The 20,802-nt window shown below is 40.4% G+C and overlaps 1 protein-coding gene across 1 annotated transcript in view; it reads left to right on the top strand.

Annotated features, from left to right (window-relative positions):
- nrg3b (neuregulin 3b) overlaps nt 1–20,423 on the top strand; it is a 554,663-nt gene extending 534,240 nt beyond the window's left edge. Inside the window, exons 13-15 of the mRNA XM_034708523.1 lie at nt 3,377–3,486; nt 12,648–12,830; nt 19,246–20,423. Of these exons, the coding sequence (XP_034564414.1) occupies nt 3,377–3,486; nt 12,648–12,830; nt 19,246–19,942 (990 nt within the window). The 3' untranslated portion in view covers nt 19,943–20,423. The remainder of the gene's footprint in view (nt 1–3,376; nt 3,487–12,647; nt 12,831–19,245) is intronic.
- Nucleotides 20,424–20,802: the final 379 nt, after the last annotated feature.

Genomic DNA, 20,802 nt, shown 5'->3' with positions numbered 1-20,802 from the left:
TTTCCATATCAACCACTTCCTGACTTTTTAGATAATAAGTGATGCTAAAGAAGCAGTTTCGCTATCAACTTGGCCGTTGTTTACTTCTGCTTTTCGAAACCTGAAATCCAGCAACGCCTGACCCAGCATAACTACAAAACAGATCCAACAGATCAGTGAAACTACATACTCCTTCAAAAGAAGTTTGTAGTATGCTAGGTAGTATGTAGCAGGCTGTTTCGAAAACAGCCAGAGTCATAACAGCACCTAGCATACATAACCCTCTACATGTTGCTCGTGTTACACCATCCATACTGCAACGGCATTTATGGTGTAGAAATAATTCACTTTATTATTCCACAGCAGAGAATACATGTCCAGCAACACCGAGCGCACGCTTCAACACAGACCACTTGAGCAAGGCTCAGACTACTTTTTGCAACTTCTACTGTGTTTTCCTCTCTTGTGTTATAAGACGGTATATGCTGCCACCTACTAGACAGTGCAGTATAACATAACTGGTCACTAACCCTATAATACAGAATATTGCTTTTCATTACAGTACATAAAGATTACTGAATTTTAATATAAAATTAATATACAAAAACTGATTTTTACAGGTGCTACACTTGCATCCTTTCGCAGGCGTTGCATGTTGCTTACTTGTCTGTTTTTGCCAGAAAGAAACCTCAAATAATGCAAACTTGCATGTCAACAACAAACAAGGATAATCTGAGGGAAAAGGAGACAACAGCAATGTTGGCCTGGCTCCTAGGGGTGTACCAGCACTTATATTTATCCACTTAAAGCACTGTCTCTGTGCCTCTTTAAGTCCACATTTTCTGAAGTTCCTGGAGTTAAAACTTCTATACAGCCTTCTTTCTACTCAAAGGATGCCACCAAAAATACCAAAACAACTCCTTCTGTTACTGTACTTCTAACAACAGTAACAAAGCAGAGAATCATTGACTAATTTCGAGCAATGCTGTTGTTACAAAGCATCCCGAATCTTAGGTAAGAAGTTCTAAAGAACCAGATGTTAGAAAGCCCATCACTGAGTTTTGTTGAGTATTTTCAAACTAAGACAAAGTTTAAAATATGTTTAACAGGCTGAAGTTCCTGCTCACAGAAAAAAGTGTCTTTTGAAGTCTAGCTCTTTATCACAGGCTTTAAAAAAAAAACTGAAGGCACAATGCCATCAGAGAATTAGCCAGGGTGCCAGTATAAACAGAAAATGGAGGAGGGAAATTAGTCACTCGTATGGCGAGTGTTATGACAGCAGTGAGGATAGGATATGAAAGCTTCTGTAGGTATCGCTGTGACTCATAAAAGGACAGGCCAGTGCAGCTTGAAAATTAATAATGTTGTCAACTGTTACAAACTCTATGCTAATGTGGCTGCCAGGGGCTTAATTTTAAAACAACTGATTAACCCTTTCATATCAGGTAGAAATAAAATGGTGTTTGATATCATAACTATCCCCGCTCGCTCTATTCTACTCTATCCCTCTTTCCAGACCCAACTCAGTCGAGGCATGATGGCTGTCTAACATGAGTCTGGGTCTGCCCAAGGTTTCTACCTGTTAAAAGGAAGTTTTTCCTCGCCGCTGTAACTAGCTAAATTTGCGGGGTGCAATGTTCATGGTGGATTAAGGTGGGGTAAGATTGAGTCTTACCCTGTCTTGGTGTTGGGTCCAAGTTCATAATTTGACATGGAGTGGTCTAGACCTCCTACCCACATAGCAGATAGGTCTGGGCCAGATCTGCCATCAATCCGGCACTGCTGGCTGACTGCTGGCATGGCAAGTGGTCTGTCAACCGGATGTGGACCAGGTCTGACAATGATGGCATTGTATATATGATGGCATGCCACATCTGGCCAGATTGTGGCTTGGTTTATGTGGCCCGGATCTGTCCATGCCGCATCTGAGCCGATTAAGGTTGAGCTTGTGATTAAGCTGGCCCATGTGTGGGCCGTCTCTGGCAAACTATATCTGGGCCACTTAAGGGCCGTCATTCTTTGCAGATAACGTTTGTTGTAATTTGGCGCTATACAAATAAAGATTGATTGATTGATTGATTGATTGATTGATTGATTGATTGATTGATTGATTGATTGATTGATTGATCAGGAGTTGTCACATTTATGCAGTCTGAGCAGTGAACTAGTGGAGGCTTTTGCTGCTGCTGGATTGTCCTTCATGAAGAATGGTCAAATATCTCATTATATACAGTTCAGGACCTGTGCTTGGAACGTAATCCAAGGAGGATTAATGCTGCTCTGAATGCATAGGTTTGTCTTTCTCCTTGGTATGTCGTTGAACGTCAACTTATTGATAGATTTTGTCTTTATCCTGTATTTTCTCCTTGAAATAAATCCACCTTGCCTCGTGTTTATCCAAGGCTTTCACATGTGGCCCGGAAACAAAGCAAAAGGGAGAAATGAGTGAAAAGCGGAATAAGTGACACCATGCAGGTCTACCATTGTCTGCCACAGAATATTTATTTCATCCCTGGACACAGATATCATCCTCCAGGAACGATTGCCACAGCAATTGTCCCAGAAAGTGAGAAGCTGTGCAGGGTACACAAGAGGGTGGCCAAAAAGGTTCTGTTTCCTTGCACAACTAGTGAACAGTAGTAATAGCCCCCTCTGGGAGTCAGGGGTATAGGAGAGAAGGAAAAGGGCTTATCAGGCACCTTGAACCAGCTGTAAGTCACATGCAGTATCTTTAATGACGTGCAATCACACAGACAGGAAAGGCAGAGCAGGAAGTCCTGTAGGTGGAATAACAGAATTATCTCTGAGTGTCTCGCAGGAGGGGGGGCGGTTCTTGGGGCATTTCTGCTTGCTGTGCCGCAGCTCTGTCTGAGGCCTTGTGTAAGATAATGCTGTTAATTTTGATAAGAATAAAAGGAAAGAATTGAAGGGGGGAACTTCTTTAGGAAGCCATTAATGTAATCTTGTGTAGGATTAATTCTTTAGTGCGGTGGGAGTGCTGTGGGGGTTATGGCGGAGTTTATTCACAAAGCGTCCCCTCTTAATCTGCAGTTTAAAATGTAAAGTGTAATTAAAGACACTCTGGCTCATGGAGGATACAGCTACAAGAGAACATCCCCAACCTGACTGGGGACTTCAACATGAGTGGGGACTTGCTGCTAAGCCAAATATAGTATCCCCAGCATTATGTGGAGCTTAATTCCTGTGTTTACTTACAATCGCTTACACCTGAGAGTCCTGTTTTTTTTGATCACGATCATAATAACAAATTAATCCAGGCTTAACTGTTCTTTTGAATAAAATTTCTGTGTGTTTTTGCATGGCAGGAGGATCAATTCTGAAGCCATGAGGACTGTTTCACCACTTATTGATGTACTTTCCATCCTCCTTTCTGCAGAGCTGCAGCTCTCATGGATCCTCTCTTAAGGGCAGCAGCGTGGCACCAGGCACATCAACAGCCGCCCCACCTATTCTCAGCAGAGCGCTGTCTAAAGGGAAACGCTTCAGGTGAGAGTTTGATCTTATTCCCTGCCCTGTTTCATAACACTCACTTTCACTTTATCCGCATATAAAAGGCAGCAGAGAAGGAAGTGTAATCATCTTGCAATATGGGGGAATATATGGACCTCAAAATTACGAGCTGATCATTTGTATTTTTTTTAGAAAGATTTATGGTGATTATAAGTTGAAGCCATTTTTGTCAAAATATGTCTTAGATCCGATGCCAGCACCTTAAGCCTAGCATGTGTGCATATCCTTAGTCAGCGTTAGTTAGTTTAATGAAATGAAAATTAAAGTCTCTCCAAATGGCTGGGAAAATAGACATCTTTATTTACATGACATGTCCGGTTAATACGCAAAGTGATAAAATATGTACTCAGGCAGATTCTGAAATGACTCCTTGCACACAGATAAGGGAGAGCATATAGGGAGAAGATCCTCAGAGGGGAAGTGAATATTTATGCGCAGTTTAAGATTAATTTAACAGAATTCCTTTCATGCCAAGCATCAAGATACGGAAGATTCCGCTAAATTAACAACAGCTTAGCTACAAGGGACCTCAGAGGCAGCAGTGCTGTGTGATCACAGCAGTCTTCATCACATGCTAGCATTTTCAGATCGTCAGAGGAACACAGAGGTGTGGGTACATGCAAGTAGCAAGACCCTATCTGAAAGGTTAACAACAGAGCAGGGGCGGATCTACAAGGGTGGCACAGGGTGGCAAGTACCACCCTAAAACACAGCCTTGCCACCCCTGTTGCCACCCCTGTTGGAAGGATTTAATTTAAAGAAAAGCTATACCTAATCGGACACATCTGTGAATTACTGACTGCAGTGAATGCAGCACCATATGACGTGACATTACATATATTTTTTGTCAGTTAACCACTGTTATTAATACAACCTGCTTTTTATGTTGAATGAAAAACATAGTGAAGTTACTTTAAATTACAGAAATGAAGAGGAAAGACATTAGCATTTTTTTCTCACCAAAGACAAAGGTGAAAAAAATTAAGTCTGAGCAACTGGACAAGGTAGAGGAGGAGATGACCAGGGACAAGACCAGGTGGATGGAGAAGAGGAGGAGCAGAGAAGTGTCAGTGACAACATGGAAGGCCAAGGTGATCAGAGACAGGAAGAGATGGAAGGAGAAAAACACAGCGATGAAGAGATGGAAGAGGGACAGCATTGCCAGGATGAGGTAGAGAGAGACACCGAGAGACAAGAAGACAACATACAGATTCCAGACAGTGAGAGGGAAAAGACAGTGCCAGAGTCATCACAAATGATCTGCAGTCGAGCTGGTCCACAGGGTATGAAAGTTACAACTAAATAAGAACCACAAATGACATCATTTATCACAGTCTGATCTTTAAACACAGCAAATCAATAACAGCCAGTGTTTCCCCTACCTATACTGTTCATTACATTTGCATTTATATCTGAAAATTTAAGGAAAAATATTTAAAGTCATATGTTTTATTTATATATTTTATACTTCAAGCAATTTTTAACCATATTACATATAAATTGTATATGTTTTGGCATTTCTTAAAACTGAATTGTCTGTTAACTAGATTTTTAGGGAGGGGGGGGGTTGTCCTGTTGAGGTGGTGGGGCACCTTATCAAGGCAGGAATACACCCTCATTTTATATGTGGACAAATCAACTGAAAAAAACATCCAGAAAACAGAACAATCATTGTAAAAAAAATGTCAAGCTGTGACCAAAGTATACACGTTTTTAAATTAATTCAGCACATAGACGTCTGCCATGTTGCCACCACTCAAAAATGTACTGCCCCCCTCTTGCCACCCCATAAATATGTTTCTAGATCCGCCCCTGCAACAAGGGATCATTAGCATTAATGCTATGGGTGCAGGCACACATTCACAGCAAATTACAGGCAGCAACACAACAAGCAACATCTCATTCCACTTATGTGGAAGTGTATTTCCCTCAGCTTTAATTATTGTTGACAAATCACTAAAACGTAAGATGAGATCTACTTCTCACTCAATGTTATGGTGTTTGGAACATTGGAAGCTATTCAGAATAAGGTGTTGTACATGTTATACAGAATTAGATTATAAAGCCTCACTATGTGTATTCAATCACATCGGAACAAAGCAAGGACAGACATATGGTGACAAAAGGCAGAGGGAATGTAGAACACAGGTGAAGAGTGTGTACAGGCAGAAGGAGATTTCAGATGTCTGCGTGACTGTGATGACAGCTTCAGTGAAAACCCCACAGAGGCAGTTGGTCTCTGTTTTAATGGAGCGATGCTGTGTCGCTGAGAAAAAAATTTCAAAAAATCTTGTCATGTGTGGCTGCAGGGACCGTGCCAACTCGTCCAGGCTTTTTATTCTCCACAGTGTCGTGCAGGTGCTTCATGGAGGGCAGCTGACAGTCAATCATCTGTTCGGCTTGTTCTACGGGTAGGAGGAGGCAGGAGGGGGGGAAACAAGACTGTGATGGATGATGTGGAGATGCTTTCAGCTATTGACCTTAGAAACTGGACCACATTGTGAGCTATCAAGAGAAATGCCCCATAAAAACATGTCAATATGGCCCATCAATAATGCTGCAAAAGGTTACCTGTGTATCGTTGGCTTTATGAGCATGTGCAAATTGATTCACCTGCTTGAGTGCAAAATGGGTCAGTGAACTGTGGTTTAGCTAAAGTGATGTAGACATCACATGAATAACTAAAGGAAAAAATGACATGTGACCTGCTCTGTAACCAAAAAAAATGCACAGTCAGCAGGAAGTATATCAGCCTGTACCTTTGAAAGGCTAGCTTTTTTAAAGGTACTTTATTGATCCGCAGGGGGTGAAATTCAATTTTTTCACACTTTTTTTGGACATGCTACACATACAGTTTTTTTGGTATAAGATAAGATAAGATATCACTTTATTGATCCCCCGGGGGGGGAAATTCAGTTGTTACAGCAACCCAGACATAAGTACAATCAAGAAAAACGTTTCAATAAGTACAAAATAAGTACAAAATAAAAATAAAACAAAAATAAAACAAAATAACATAAAATAAAATAAAAATAAAAATAAGTAAAATAAAATAGATAAATAAAGCTAGAGTACAATTTAGATATATACAATGTTACAAAAAAAATTGTATATACATACAATGCACACATGCAGTGAACATGCTTAGGGAGAGATGTCAGAGTGAGGGTACTGCCGTCAACCAACGCATCCAGAGCAGTTGGGGTTCGGTGCCTTGCTCAAGGGCACCTCTGCAATGCCCAGGCAAGTGAACCAGCACCAGTCCACTTGCCAAACTTCGTCCATACTGGGACTCGAACCGGCAACCCTTCGGTTCCCAAGCCAAGTCCTTACGGACTGAGCTACTGCCAGCTTGCACATGCTATCATACTCACATTGACTTGGTCATATTTAGCAAGCTGACCAACAGTCATAAACATTAGACACCATATGATTATTGTTCCAATGCCACAGATATTAGTCTGTACCAATCCATTGCTGTGTCGTGAGCTAAATGCTTAATTTAGATTTAATTTAGATGCTCACAGCAGCAATGTTATCATGCAGTGAAGTAGTCGAGTCACAGAACCTTGAGTCAGATTTGAGTCCTAAGTGTTCAATTCCAAGTCCTGACTTCCACCAGATTCGTGTCTGGTCTGTCTCCGATCCACTGCGGTCTGGCTCCATGCTCTCACATCCGTCAATACCCACCAGTTGCTTTTTCAGAACGCTGGACAGCTGGAGTCATGTGACCAAGGTTTTCCCACGGCAGTCACTGAATCAAGGTTTCTCCTCCTCCTCCTCTCCTCATCCACGTTGTCTTTATCAGCCTCTGAAAACCTCTGACTTGATGACTCCAGGCCTGCCTCCTCTCTAAATGACATTGCGTTGTCATAGTTAAGTTAAAAACGATCTAACGATAACACGGAGTGTTTTATTCTGAAAATTAACTGGTTGTTTTAATTTTGTTTTGGTGCCTGACTTCCTGTTCCGCTCCATCTGCTCTGTGCTGAATTGATACATCGTGCTCCGGCATCCGGCAAGAATAGAAGTCTTGCGTATCTGATCCGTTGCGTTCCGACCTGCCGGATCAGAGACGGAACGCAACAAAGCGGATCCAGTGGGGGTTAACAGATTGACTAGAATTCTCTGGTCTTGAGTCACCAGAGAAGTGAAGTCCCCAATGAGGGCTGTTAAATATTCTCTGTATTAACCTGGGCTGACTCTTTAGGACCTTTTAGATGTGTAGAAAATGCATATATTATTATCATTACATTCTGACTGATCCTATTGGCATGTCTGAAGATTAAAATTATCTATAAAGTTACAGCACTGTGCGTCTTGCATAAATGCGTAACCCAGCTCTCTAAAAGGGGAGATGCATGGATTCTACTTCAGATTAATCATTGCAGGTGTCTGATAAACTCCAAAATATCTTCAACTCACCTGCTATTAATCAGAATTTTAAGTAACCAAGCATCTTGGACCCAGTGATTGAGTCACTTTAATTGCTAACATTGTCGTTAGCTTGTTAACAGTGACATAATTTACAAGCATCTTTAAGCATCCTGTCAAGAACTGTTGTTGAGTAGGGCTCAAGTACTACAACACTGCTATTTTTAGCAAGATTACAGTTCACAATAATTCTGAAATACTGATCAGGGTTATTGGTTTAAAGCTCTGATAAGAAGTATTTTCAGCTAAATGCTAACTCTAAGATGACAGAATGTTCACTGAGACAAAGCTAATATGTTTTTGTTGTGCATGTTTAATATTCCTCAACTTCCTTTGGCAATGTTAGTGTGCTTACTTTTGCTAGTTTCTAAATTAAATCATAAAGTACATCATCATTGCATTGCATTGCTGCTGGGGATACTAATTTTGCAAGTATTTGGCAATGGATGACACTGGTTGACCTTTTTGTGGCTTTGAGAAGTCAGTCTATACCAGTTTTACAAGACTTTCTCCTTAGATTGACATTAATGCCTGTAGCAAATGTCAAGCTAATCAATTCAGTGGTTGTTGACATAGGCTATTTTAGACCAAGAGTCATGAGGCAAGCATTTTTGACTTGGCATGCTAACCTGCTCTGTATGTAGCGTAATGCTTGTTGTACACATGTCAGTGGAGAAAATGAACAAATCCATCATTCTTTGGTGCAATCGTTTCTGCTTTTGATAGGGTCTGAATTAACTGACCACTACAGCTTCCTCTGTGTCCCTCAAGCATATTTCTGAGTGACTTTGCCAGCGATCACTGAAAAGGAAAAAAAAACACAGTCCAAGTCAATGTTCTCACACATTCAGCAGTCTATCATTATTTCATTTCTGTTGTTGGGAAATTTGATCAATCACTAGGACCCATTGTCATGTTTGGACGATGGGGAAATTGTAGTATCACAGGCTAATCAATAGGCTCCTATTCGAGTCAGTGAGTATGAGTTTTTCACATGCTGAGTGGACAGATTTACTAGATTTGCTGTGCTGAGAGTTCTACAACAGGAGGAATGTGTGTTTGCTAAGTTCATATGAAATACTGTTTTAAACTTTGCTTGGGTCATTTGTCACTTTTCATTTCACTCTTTCTTTAAATCCATTCTGTTTTCCAAACATATGCCAAGAGAAACAATTAAAGTATGTTTTGTATTACAGCCAGGATTACTGTTAAACAGCAGGAGGTTGTACTTTTTTGTTTCTTTTGTAGGGTTTAGAGATAAGCAGCTGCCTTTCAGCTTCAGACCTTTAACATTTAACACTGAATAATTACACCAGCCTGGTGAGTGTGCTCATAAAAACACATTATTTTAATTTTTCCAGCTTTCAGTTAAGACTAATTGGAAATCAGCATGCTAATAGTCAACAAAACTGACATAATTCAGCTTTATTCATATTCACTTGTAACATCAGTTGATATAATAGCTAATGAAGACCGGCTTCTACATTAGCTATGCTTATTGTTCCACAGCCACAGACATTTGGAAATTATAATAGCCACATATTTTTTTTAACATTGTGTTTCAGTAAGCTATTAATAAATAACCAGCTGTCTACTAGATTATTTATTTTACTGAATGAATTAAAATGAATGAGAGTTCAGCAAGAAAAAGTTTCACATCTTGGTTATTTAAACACAGTCCATCACTTCATTCGCACACTTGTTTTTTGCAGTCTGTGATTGCTGCAATGACAAATTATTCCAGAACCAAAAAATCAAGCTGATGAACTGTTCGTCACTGATTTGTGCTTCAACACAAACAACATTTTTACCCAGCAGAAAAAAATGTACCAAGTTATTTTTGTGGTTCAGTTAATCTAGCACAATCAAGTGACCGATTGTGCACAAAATAAACAGTAGCAGGTGATCAAAGGTGGAACAACAGGGCTGTGCACTTTATTTGATTTCTACAAATAAATAGGAAAACATGTTTCAGCTCCGTGTTCCCTTATGTGCTCCGAGACTTGTTTGTTCTTGTATGATATAGTCACTGAAGCCTAGAATATAGTTCAGTCTAACTTTGATTCACATTTCATGTCATTGCTTTATTGTAGCAGATGGGCTGGGATCTGCTTTGAAGTCGACCACCTACTGTTCACAGAACAATTTTAAAAACAGTATGCCGGGGCAGGAAGCACGACTTCTACCGACTGCTGCTTCAGTCATGCACTGCAGCAGGATATCAATATATACTGTTCGTTTTCATGTGCATGGGTGGAAGAAATCTGCCCTTATATCAACACATGGTTATAGGAAAAGACTAAAAAAAAATAGGTGGTTTACGGTGAGCAGTGTCTAACATATGTTCCATTTTCTTTTTTAACCATAAAAGGTTCAGAGCTCAGTCGTTCCTGATGCCCAGATTGTCGTGGAATTTTCATAATCTTATATATGCGTATGTAAGAATGTTTAACTATTCTATTCTTTCAGTCTCAATGTCAAGTAGAATAACTTGATTCCTATGTCATCTGTTACGGGCGAGATAGTGTCAGGGTAGTAGTCAAGGTCTCTCCCCCTGCTCCCGTCTTTATCTATGTTTCATGGCCGACTTGCTGTCTCCAGAAGTTATCTAACTTTAGCGTCATCTTCGGAGGGAATAAATACCGTGCCTGAGGATTTGTCTGTCAGAACTGACTTGGCATTGCACTGCACTCTCCTGCCTGTGTACTGTTATGTTAGTTCTCCTTGGCCAAGTTCTACATAAACTATTTCAACGTAAGCCATCCGAGTCTCCTGAGTCTTCTGTGTCCAGTGTCCAGTTTGTTGCTGAATTCCATCACAAATGATAAATTATACTTACTAAGTCTTTGATCCTCTTGTGCATTAATGGGATTGAAATTTGTTGTTCTGAGATTATATTTGATCAAATATTGGATACATTGTCATGAATGATGGTTTACAAAAGATAATCTTCGGCTACTGGTCGTTGATTTTCTAATAAGCACTCGGACGTTACAATGTACTTTCTTAAATAGTTATGTTACAACCAAAACTAATGACACTCATCAAACTTCGTTTTAGATTTTGTTAGATGCCATTGGACGTTATTAGCATGCCTTTTCTACAAGCTACACTTCAAAAATTGTAATTATACCTGTCAACATATATTGTTAACTTGTTAGGTTTGGGGCTTTATGTCTTTTATGTCAATTTCAGTATTTATGACAAAACACAGCAACCTTTGGTTTTGTTTGTAGACTTGTTTAATCGAGATTCAATCGTGATCCAATTTTAGAATATATTTCTTTATTGTCATCGTATGTGTACAACGAAATTGAAGTATCAATGCCATATCACGGTGTTAGCATTCATTCTGTGAGCTTTCTACAGCAGCATTCAGGTTTAGCATTCAGCTTAAACAGCACTAGCTTGAGGTCTTACAGTTGGTGCTTTTATATTATGTATAACAGACTAAGCTACTGGTCAGCAGTATGCTTGCATTGTCACAGTTTGCATCTAGTAGCAAACTGATGTTAGCTGATGTTAGCTTAAACAGCACTAGCTTGAGGTCTTACAGTTGGTGCTTTTATATTATGTATAACAGACTAAGCTACTGGTCAGCAGTATGCTTGCATTGTCACAGTTTGCATCTAGTAGCAAACTGATGTTAGCTGATGTTAGCTTAAACAACCACTGAGCTTGAGATCTTATATTTAGCCTCGGTTAGTTGTGAAACTGGTCATCAATACCTGCTAACCATGTAAGCATTTATGCTGTTAGACACTCACATTAGCATAATAATATAGCATGCACTTCAGAAATCGGGGGGGCTTCCTCCCTTGGGTCTGGTACCCACTATTTGATTATTGCTTTCAAAAACTGCCTTTTCTTTTCCTTTGTGTTCTGTTTAATATTGAGCACTTTTATGTCTTTGCACTGTTGCATATAAAATAAAAATAAATAAATAAACAAATAAAATAAATAAATACAAATAAATAGGTTGGCTATATGTCCCGGTTTGACAGGGACCTTTTCAAACTCGGATTCCTGAGTTGGTTTTGAACATTCCCTGTCCTAATTTTAACCCACGAGTATATAAAATATGGACGTAGTCTCCCTGATGTCACCCATTGGTTTCTGAAGCAGAGTTTTGAAGCCTGTCTATTGCTATAGTGGAAATGCTGATGCTAGGCTGTTGCTGCTTTAGCCAATAGAAAAACATCCCTAATGCACCATGAGTCAAAGTTCAGCACTGATTTATCTGTACAAGTGTCAATCAATCTTTGTGTGTCGCTAAGGCTTAGTTAGCCCAGTTTATCATACTGACAGGACCTGCTGCTAACGTCAGGTGAGCTGGCTGTCATGCCAGTATAATGCCAAAGCTAGCATCAAGCCTCACAGCCTCACAGAGCATTCCCTCTCTCATGCTTTGATTGACCCATAAAGAATTGTATAATGTTTGTGTTTACATGTAATGCTCACCGTACTCTTAACATCAAATTGAATGCTCAGTCTGATGCTCGAACAATGTGTGCACAGAATAAATTGAAAATGGAGCATGACAGTATTTTCTACTCAGAAAGGTCAATCCATCTCAGTTATTCAGTTATTTTACACGAGTGAGCACAGGAGATACGATACATTTGATGGAATGAATGAATTAAGGGATTCTGTTTGAATGTATGCAGTGTGTTAACCCCTATTGGTTTTCCATCTGGTTACAGGAGCAGTTCCCTTTCACTCAGCCCTGCCCAACAACGTAGGGAGACTAACTACTTTAGGACCCCACCTGTCTCCAGAGGCAAACACAAAATTACAACAAATCTCATCGATGGATCCAGAGCTGGCAGCCGCGTCTACAAACACTTGCAGGAGGATGAGTCAGCCGACATAGAGTCCATAAGAAGGTGATACTTTTGGAAGGTCTTTTTTTTTGTGTGTTAGTTTTGTAGTGTTTGTTTGATCCTCACAGACAAAATTGTCTTTGCTTCTCTCTACACTGAGGGTCAAATAGCCGTGTCAGTGATACAGACCCCTGGACTTACTGGGGTTAAGTTGAAGTGGCAGAGGGATAATTTGGGGGGGAAATGAGTTTATGACCGAAACGCTTTCAGTTCAAATCCGTGAACTGGCTTATGAAATCTGATCCGGGGGAAATAAATGAGATCTGCTGTGCCCTGCTTCAACTGGGACTGTCACAATTAATTTGAAAAACACACTTGATCTCAACCACTCAGCAGTATCATGGTGCTGGGGAAGTCCAAGATACGTGTCTGTGTGTAATCTTCTCTTCTCTTGCCACTGGGCTGTTGCTGTGAATGAAAATGGGTTTAATATGCATGGTTTTATTGGGGTAAAACTGCAACAACAGCCTTAAAGCTAATTACAACACCATCCAGCAGGCTTTTATTTTGAATAGTTCTCGTGCGTCATTTTTTTCATAGCTTCACGGGTCATGCATTCAATAAATAATTTGATTCCCCATCATTTAGGAGCCAAAAATGGAAACATGTCGGGTGAATACAGCCTTCTAAAACAAGACCACAAATTGAACAGGATTAATTTTACACATCATGAATTCTCCTCGTGGTTCTCCTGATGTCGAGTGAGGACAGTGACTTGCCCTATTTTCACGGCTATGACAAGTGAAGCACAGCCACTGGCGCTAGTTCAGGAGGCTTTGAAAGCAGGGAGGACTTTTGGCAAGAGCCACCTCTCACCAGTTGGCTATCTGAGGGTTTTTAAAACAACTTACACATTTCATAAGTACAGTCTGATCATCCTCTCTGGCACCGGATCAAAAGTAGCTTGACTGACGTGTTTGTTCTTTGAGAGGAACATTTGTCAGATCAGTGCAGAAACTAAGTTGTGCATTTCTTCACATCGGTTGAAACTTCTTCCAAATACAACTCTACTTAATGTAGCACCATTGATACAAATGTTATGCCTGGCCTAGGGGGAACCAGAGCCCCACATAAAAGTGACCCTATCCTTTCTAATTTCCAAGGAAGACCCAACAAAACAATTTCTGTAGTCTGCAAAATCTCAGTTATTTTAACACAGAGAAATGAGTAAACAAAACTTTGGGTAGCGTAAATGCCAAAACAACACACAAAACAAATCTGTAAGGATCCAGACAAACTTACTCAATGAAAAGAAAAGACAAGACGAAGAGCTTACCTAACTCCTTAACGGAAGACACATTAAAAAGGCAACTCTCCGTTACCACTACAAGGACTGCTTTTAAATATACCAAATATATACTTTGTTTACAACATTCGCAATCACTCTTCCTGCAATAAACTGACACCGCGATCTCTGGCACACAAACAAACTACTTAGTAGAAGTAGAAGGCAGGGTGAAGCGGTCTTCTGCATTCTCATTCATAAATCCAGCACTATCAACTCCTGTCCATTCACAAGCAGAGCTGCCGCACAGCACAGAGAGGAGAACACACATACAAGACAACAGCTACACACCAGAGAGGCAGAGCAGCATAACATTGATAATGATATACATAATCAAAATGAAAATACTCATCATTTAACTCACAGTCATAACACCAACATGCAGAGAAAAGCCAAAAGCATAGGATGGAAAATAAGAACAAAATCACATCCAATAGAAACACAAGACGTATAATTAAACATGAAATTAAAATCTTGGACTTAGCTGATTAAAAACAATCAAAACTATAAACAAATATGAAAAAACTATAGCTGAAAATTCATATATAGATCTACATGTCAGGTTAAATTGTTAGTCCAAATTAAAAGCCAAATTAAAAAGATAGCCTGTTAAAGCTTGTTACAGCCGTCCAAGCAACAGTGTTGCACAGACTCGATGAAGGAGACCGTAACAAACAAAGAGAACAGAAGGGACGCCACACAAAGATGCCAATCAAAACCAAAGCTTTATTTGTCAGCGACATCCCCTCCCAAACTAAAGAACCAGTGAAATCAAAACAAATCAGGGAAAAAATAAGGGGCTGGAGACCCCGGCCAAATGGAACAAAAGATGGAGAGGTGCTGGGCCAGCCGTGCAATGGACCGACGCTCCCAGCACCTAACTCTAAACTAACCTGGAAAATACAAGACACTAAATGAAAAAGAAAACCGATAACTAGACTACCGGAAATCTCCAGCCCAAACTAACCGAACAAACAAACAAACATAAACTCCCTCAAAACTACCCATATTTGTAACCACCGAAAACAACCCGCTTCACACAACAAACAAAAAAAAAGACAAAGGAAAAAAACAACCCAAACCCTTCCTTGTGCGCAAGCCCTCCACTGTGAGAGCACAACCAGCTCTCTCTGCCAAGCTTTTCATACCTTTGCCATGAAACGTGAAAAAAGGCTGTAACTCAAGGGGTTTCAGACCTCTAAAATTACTCTACAGGAACCGTCCCTCTTCTTGTTGATGGTCTTGTTTTCGTTTTTAGGCCATGAAGTGGCATCAGTATTGATTTCAGTCTGTTTCTACTTCAACTAACTAAAGCTCCTTACTGGAGCTTTAATTCAGAGTGATGTGATAATGTTATATGAGAAAAAAGAAGATTGTTTATTGTGGAGGTTGATTTTCATTAAATGTCAAACTGCTCCACGTTCATTTTCTCCTAAATAAGAAACACTGCAAACATTGAGTCAATCTAAGTTGTATTTACAAATGCAGAAGAACGCATCATGATGCCTCAGTAATGCAGCATATGACTCAGAAACTGACAACAATGGATATAAATTTGCAAGAGAACTCATGCAAAAGTAGAAGCCAGGAATCATCAAACTTGACAGTCCTCTTGTGTGCGGTGAAACTCTTTATTTATTATAAATTTGCAAGACTATGCAATTCAAACAATGAAAACAATAACTGCTAAAAATCAACAAATTAAAATGTATGACAATTTGGAAAGGCTAAAACTACATCCACACATGTACAGATATTTTTAGTGTGTGTGTGTGTGTGTGTGTGTGTGTGTGTGTGTGTGTGTGTGTGTGTGTGTGTGTGTGTGTGTGTTTATGAACATTTCCACATTCCCACTACGATGCAGAGACAGTTAATGCTCACATAAGCATAACAGACCAATAGGTGGCGATAATGTGATAACCCTAACACGTCGAACACCATTGAAGAACACTGGCACATACATATTGCGCATCCTCTTGAGTGAACTGCAATTGTAAACAGTGTTCTTTAAACTGTGTACAGAGTGGTGAATTAAAAACAATTGAGGTAATATTATTATTGCCCCCCCAAGCAGCAACACAATGATGTAGAACAGCTAGGTCTACTTGTAAACATGCAATTAAATCAAGCAGCAAACTTGAAGCCAATGCTGAAGTGTTAAAAAAAACCTGCAGTTTCTCAAGTGCTAGCTTAAGTCTGGCTCCGGAAGTACCTGAAACCACATACACACGTTTTCAAAAAAGCCGATCCTGACAGCAAAAAAAAAACATGTTTACAGCCTGGTACAAAAAATGAGTGTAGTCTGGATAGCTCATTTCTCGATCGGCACACACTGTTCTTTTCTAATGCGGCAATTTCGAAGATATTGAGATTACGAGTCTTCCAATGAGAGGCACAGCTGACTTGATTGACAGGCAGGAACACAAAGCTGTTGGCTAGGAGGCTCAAAGCCCACCTCTTTACATCACACTGGTTTGACAGAAGTTAGGTTGAGTTCATCATTTCCAATCTGGCTCCTGCTGACGATCGGCTTCAAAACAGCGCTTCAGAATCAGATTGGTGACATCACGAATACTACGTCCATTATTTATACAGTCTATGTATTAAATCTGACCGAACTGAGGTGATGTAAACATGCTGGTATAGAGATATCCTTGGCGCATGCTTAATGCATATGACTATCAACTACCGTACGCAAGTTTAGGTAATGATGTCAGTGTTCCCCAAAACCTCGGTTTCTGTTCCTCCTCAGAGAAACAGAGTTTAAAAAAATTCTACCATGGAAGGTGTTTCTCAACACTACAGTTATATATGACCTAAAACTCAGTTTTACTTATGCACAGGAGGCAAAAACACAGAGAAAAAATATCCACATGATACTGTAGTAAATGTTTCTCAAAACTAAGAGCTAGATTAAAAAGAAAGGCCTTAAATCTGGAGTGATATTACATTGCATAAGCTGCATTATAACAACGATTGCTTGTTTCTAGGTTTGTATCCAAAAATACCGAATGTTGCTCCACTTTCATCTTCTCTTAAACAGGTATCATGGCAAACATTGAATTATTTTAGGTTTTATTTACAGATGCAGAAGAAAGCATCTTTAAGCTTGAGTAATGCAGCCCTACTTAGCATATGACTCAGAGACAGCCTCATTTGCTGTCAGTGTGTGCAACTTGAGCGATGGCACTGTTATCAAAAACGCCTGTCATTAAAGCAGCAGTGTCCCCGGTGCATTCAAGGCACTTAAAAGTGCCGAGCAATGTCCCTATTAGCATGCCAGCCTGATTGTGCGTAACAGTGACTTGTAAGATACACTGTGAGCTGCCAAACTCTTTATGTGACCTATTTCCATAATTTACATTTTTAAACAAAGCTCCGTGGAGCTCAGCATTTCTTTCAAACGCTTGAGATCCTCCTGGAGCATAACAGCTTCCCTCTTAACCTACACACACCCATACACACACACACACACACACACACACACACACACACACACACACACACACACACACACATTCTCTCATTCATGTGCCCAAACACAAGCGCACACACACATACACAGTATTATGTACAAACAAACTTCACTTAAGAGAAATAGTTTAAATCACAAAAATCTGTGAGCTGTAGGCATCTAGAACATTCTTGTCTGGAGGAGGAGCATTAGAGGGTTTATCTTCTTCTTGGGGATAGAATTAGATTTATTTGGTTAAACAGTTTTGATTATTTTTTTATTAATCCCTCACAGATCCATTGGTCCCATGAATTTCACCATACTTTGGGAGGGTTAAAATGACGTATTTTCTCTGCTTACCAGCCATACTACAACAAGCTACAAAGCTTACAGCCCCCTTCCTCTCCTCATCCTCATCCTCTTCCTCCAGCCCCCACCTCTCCCTTGTTGCTATGGATACATCCTCTCATCTCTGGAAAACAGGGAGGTGGAAAAGAAAGAGAGAGGGAGGGAAAGGGGGGGGGGGGGGGGGGAGTGAGGAAAGAAGCAAGATTGTGTGGAGATGATGAGAGTGCAACGGAGGGAAAAGATGGAGGTACACAGAGTGCGATGTGAAGGAGGTGTAATAAAAAAAAAATGGAGAAGAAGAAAAAGAGCAAAGAACAGCAAATAAACATGAAAGAACCCGTCCATGTTTTCCATTTTTATGACAACAAATCCCCACAGATATATTGTCAGTTTCATTATCCTGTGTCAAAACTGATATTTACCCATCCCAGATGCGGATGGAATTGAAGGAAAATTTGCCATGGGAGTTATTTTTAGATGTGTTTTTGATCTGCCGGATTTACCTCCAGCTTGCATTCGCCCTTCTAATACCGAGGGAGGAGTGGAAAAGTAATTCAATTATTTAAACTTGGTTATGCTACAAACAGTCTCAGAAGGCTGACAATAACATTGGCCGTCTCCTAAGGCTGTGCCAGGGAATATACTCAATGTGAAGTGAGTCTTTAGTAACAATATTAACTCTTGAGTACATTTGACATGTATAAAAACTTAACCCACAACACTGTGTGAGTCTCCCTGCTCGGCTGTATTGTGTGTGTGCTTCATATGATGTCTTTTTTTGAAGGGATTTAAACCAATCAGGACCGTCATGCAAACATGCATTCTATATGTGCAGCACCGTCCACTGAAATCCCACCTTAAAAGCCTCCCAAGTGAGGTGTGCTCTGTAACTATTACCATGCACATGTTAATGGAGGTAAATTAATCATTTATTCAACATATGCACACAGGCCAATGGTCAGGAATCCAGCAGCTGTGTCGCCAAAGCCTCAAATCTGCAACAAAGCAGACATGAGAAAGAGGATTTTTCCAGTTAAACAGTCATGCAGCAACAATAGAAACTGCACATGCCAAGGATTATGAATAATTACACCAGATTAAGACAGAGCAATACCTAATGATAACAATTTTTTTATACAAGTGATTTTTTTCTGTGGAATTGTGCAGAGAAACAAGGGGAATAAAAAGGAAGAAATCTGATATATTCTATATATTCCAGATATAATACTCTCTGTCTTCTATTTCTCTTAGGAAATAAGTGTCTGGGAAGAAAAGGTCACAGTATGACTGACTATATTCTCACTCATTTCTTTTCTTTCTGCTGCCTCAAGGTGTGATTCGGCCAGTGGGAGAGTAGGCGCCCTCCTCAGCAGGACTTCGCTCTCTTACTTCGCAGCCAGAAAAGGATGGACCGAGGTCCCCTGCACCCGCTTGGATAAAGGAACAGCCTTCCTCCCACCCTCCCTGCGCACCCGCTCTGTGCCCATCATCCCGTCGCTCCAAGCATGCGACCTTGAGGCTGGAAATGCGGACGCGAGCAACCAGAACCAAGGCAGGCTCCACAAGTGGCACGCCGAGCTGCCTGCGAAGACAGCTGTGTTAGCTGTTAGCAATTCTCCCTCACCCACCTGTGAGACGGTTGTGCTAGCTTCCGACAGCGCCTTTACGCTGGGGTCAGAGAAGAATCTCACACACTGCTCCTTTGAAATTACAGTAGAACTCACACAAGAATTAAAACAGAGAAGCCTGTCCATCCCTGTGAAAATGTCTGGGTCTCATGGCGAGATCCCCCGTGGTGGCACAAACACTCCCGAGGCTTGGGAAGGGAAAAGTGTTCAGAATCCAGCCAGAGTTCTGCACACAGGCGTCGGGAGCAGAGGTTTGAAGGCAGCAGGCCAAAGAGAAGCACAGGGACAGTGCCAAGGTCAGACATCCCTTGTGTTCGGAGGCGCAAACTGCTCCTTGGCCACCAAAGGACCCAGCTGCAGAGGAACGGGAAACGCTTATGCCAAGCCGTCTGCAAGCTGATTGGATTAACTGTGTAAAGCTTCAAAGACACTGTTTCCAATAACTGTATACCTTCGCTGGATGGTTTAGCAGGTGGAACCATCTGGGCGGCCACACGGACCAATAACAGATGGCAGTCGATTTTTTTTTTCGAAGGAAACACGAACAGATTGAACTGCAGAGGAAAAAAAATATTGACACAGCAAAGAACGTCCAATTATAATGATAAAGAGACAAAACAAACACACATTGTGAATAAATGTGACTCAATAAGGAAAAACAAAAAATGTGACTGGAGTGGGAGCTTGACTTAAACAGTGTATTGAAAAAAATAGCACTATTTAAAAGGAGCTTCTACTTAGGAACCAAAATAGTGTGTCATCTCTATGTTGTTTCTCTATTGTAAAGAAATGAAATTATATATGTCATATAATATATGTCATATAGACGTATATATTTGACTACAATTGTGACAAAATAAAGACTAAGATAACAGTGTTAATTAAGGGATTTGTCATCCTCATCCATTTTTACAACCTGAGCTGATCTACGAGTGAAGACTCCAATATGGGAATGTTCCGTCTTGAAAAGAGTCCTTTCGATGCTGATCTTACAAATGCCTCTAATACGGTAAGTACTCCAGTCCGTGTTCTGAAAGAATACGCTGTACATTTAGAAGCCCTGATGTGAAAATAATTCCTTTTATGCACAACACATTACCCCCACATAGCAATATGCAATGCACAGTACTGCCGGTGGAGCTCGTAATGTTGCAAAGCAATCATTAATTGTTGTCCACATAGAGTTACCAAGCGGCAACCTCTGGTCTAAAAAATATGAGTCCAATGCGGAAGTGTTAAAAACTGTTCATCGAGGATCAG

The sequence above is a fragment of the Notolabrus celidotus genome, chromosome 18 (genome assembly GCF_009762535.1).
Source record: "Notolabrus celidotus isolate fNotCel1 chromosome 18, fNotCel1.pri, whole genome shotgun sequence".
Classification (NCBI taxonomy): Eukaryota; Metazoa; Chordata; class Actinopteri; order Labriformes; family Labridae; genus Notolabrus; species Notolabrus celidotus.
The sequence above is the reverse complement of the archived record's forward strand: the minus strand, read 5'-3'. Positions and strand labels throughout refer to the sequence as shown.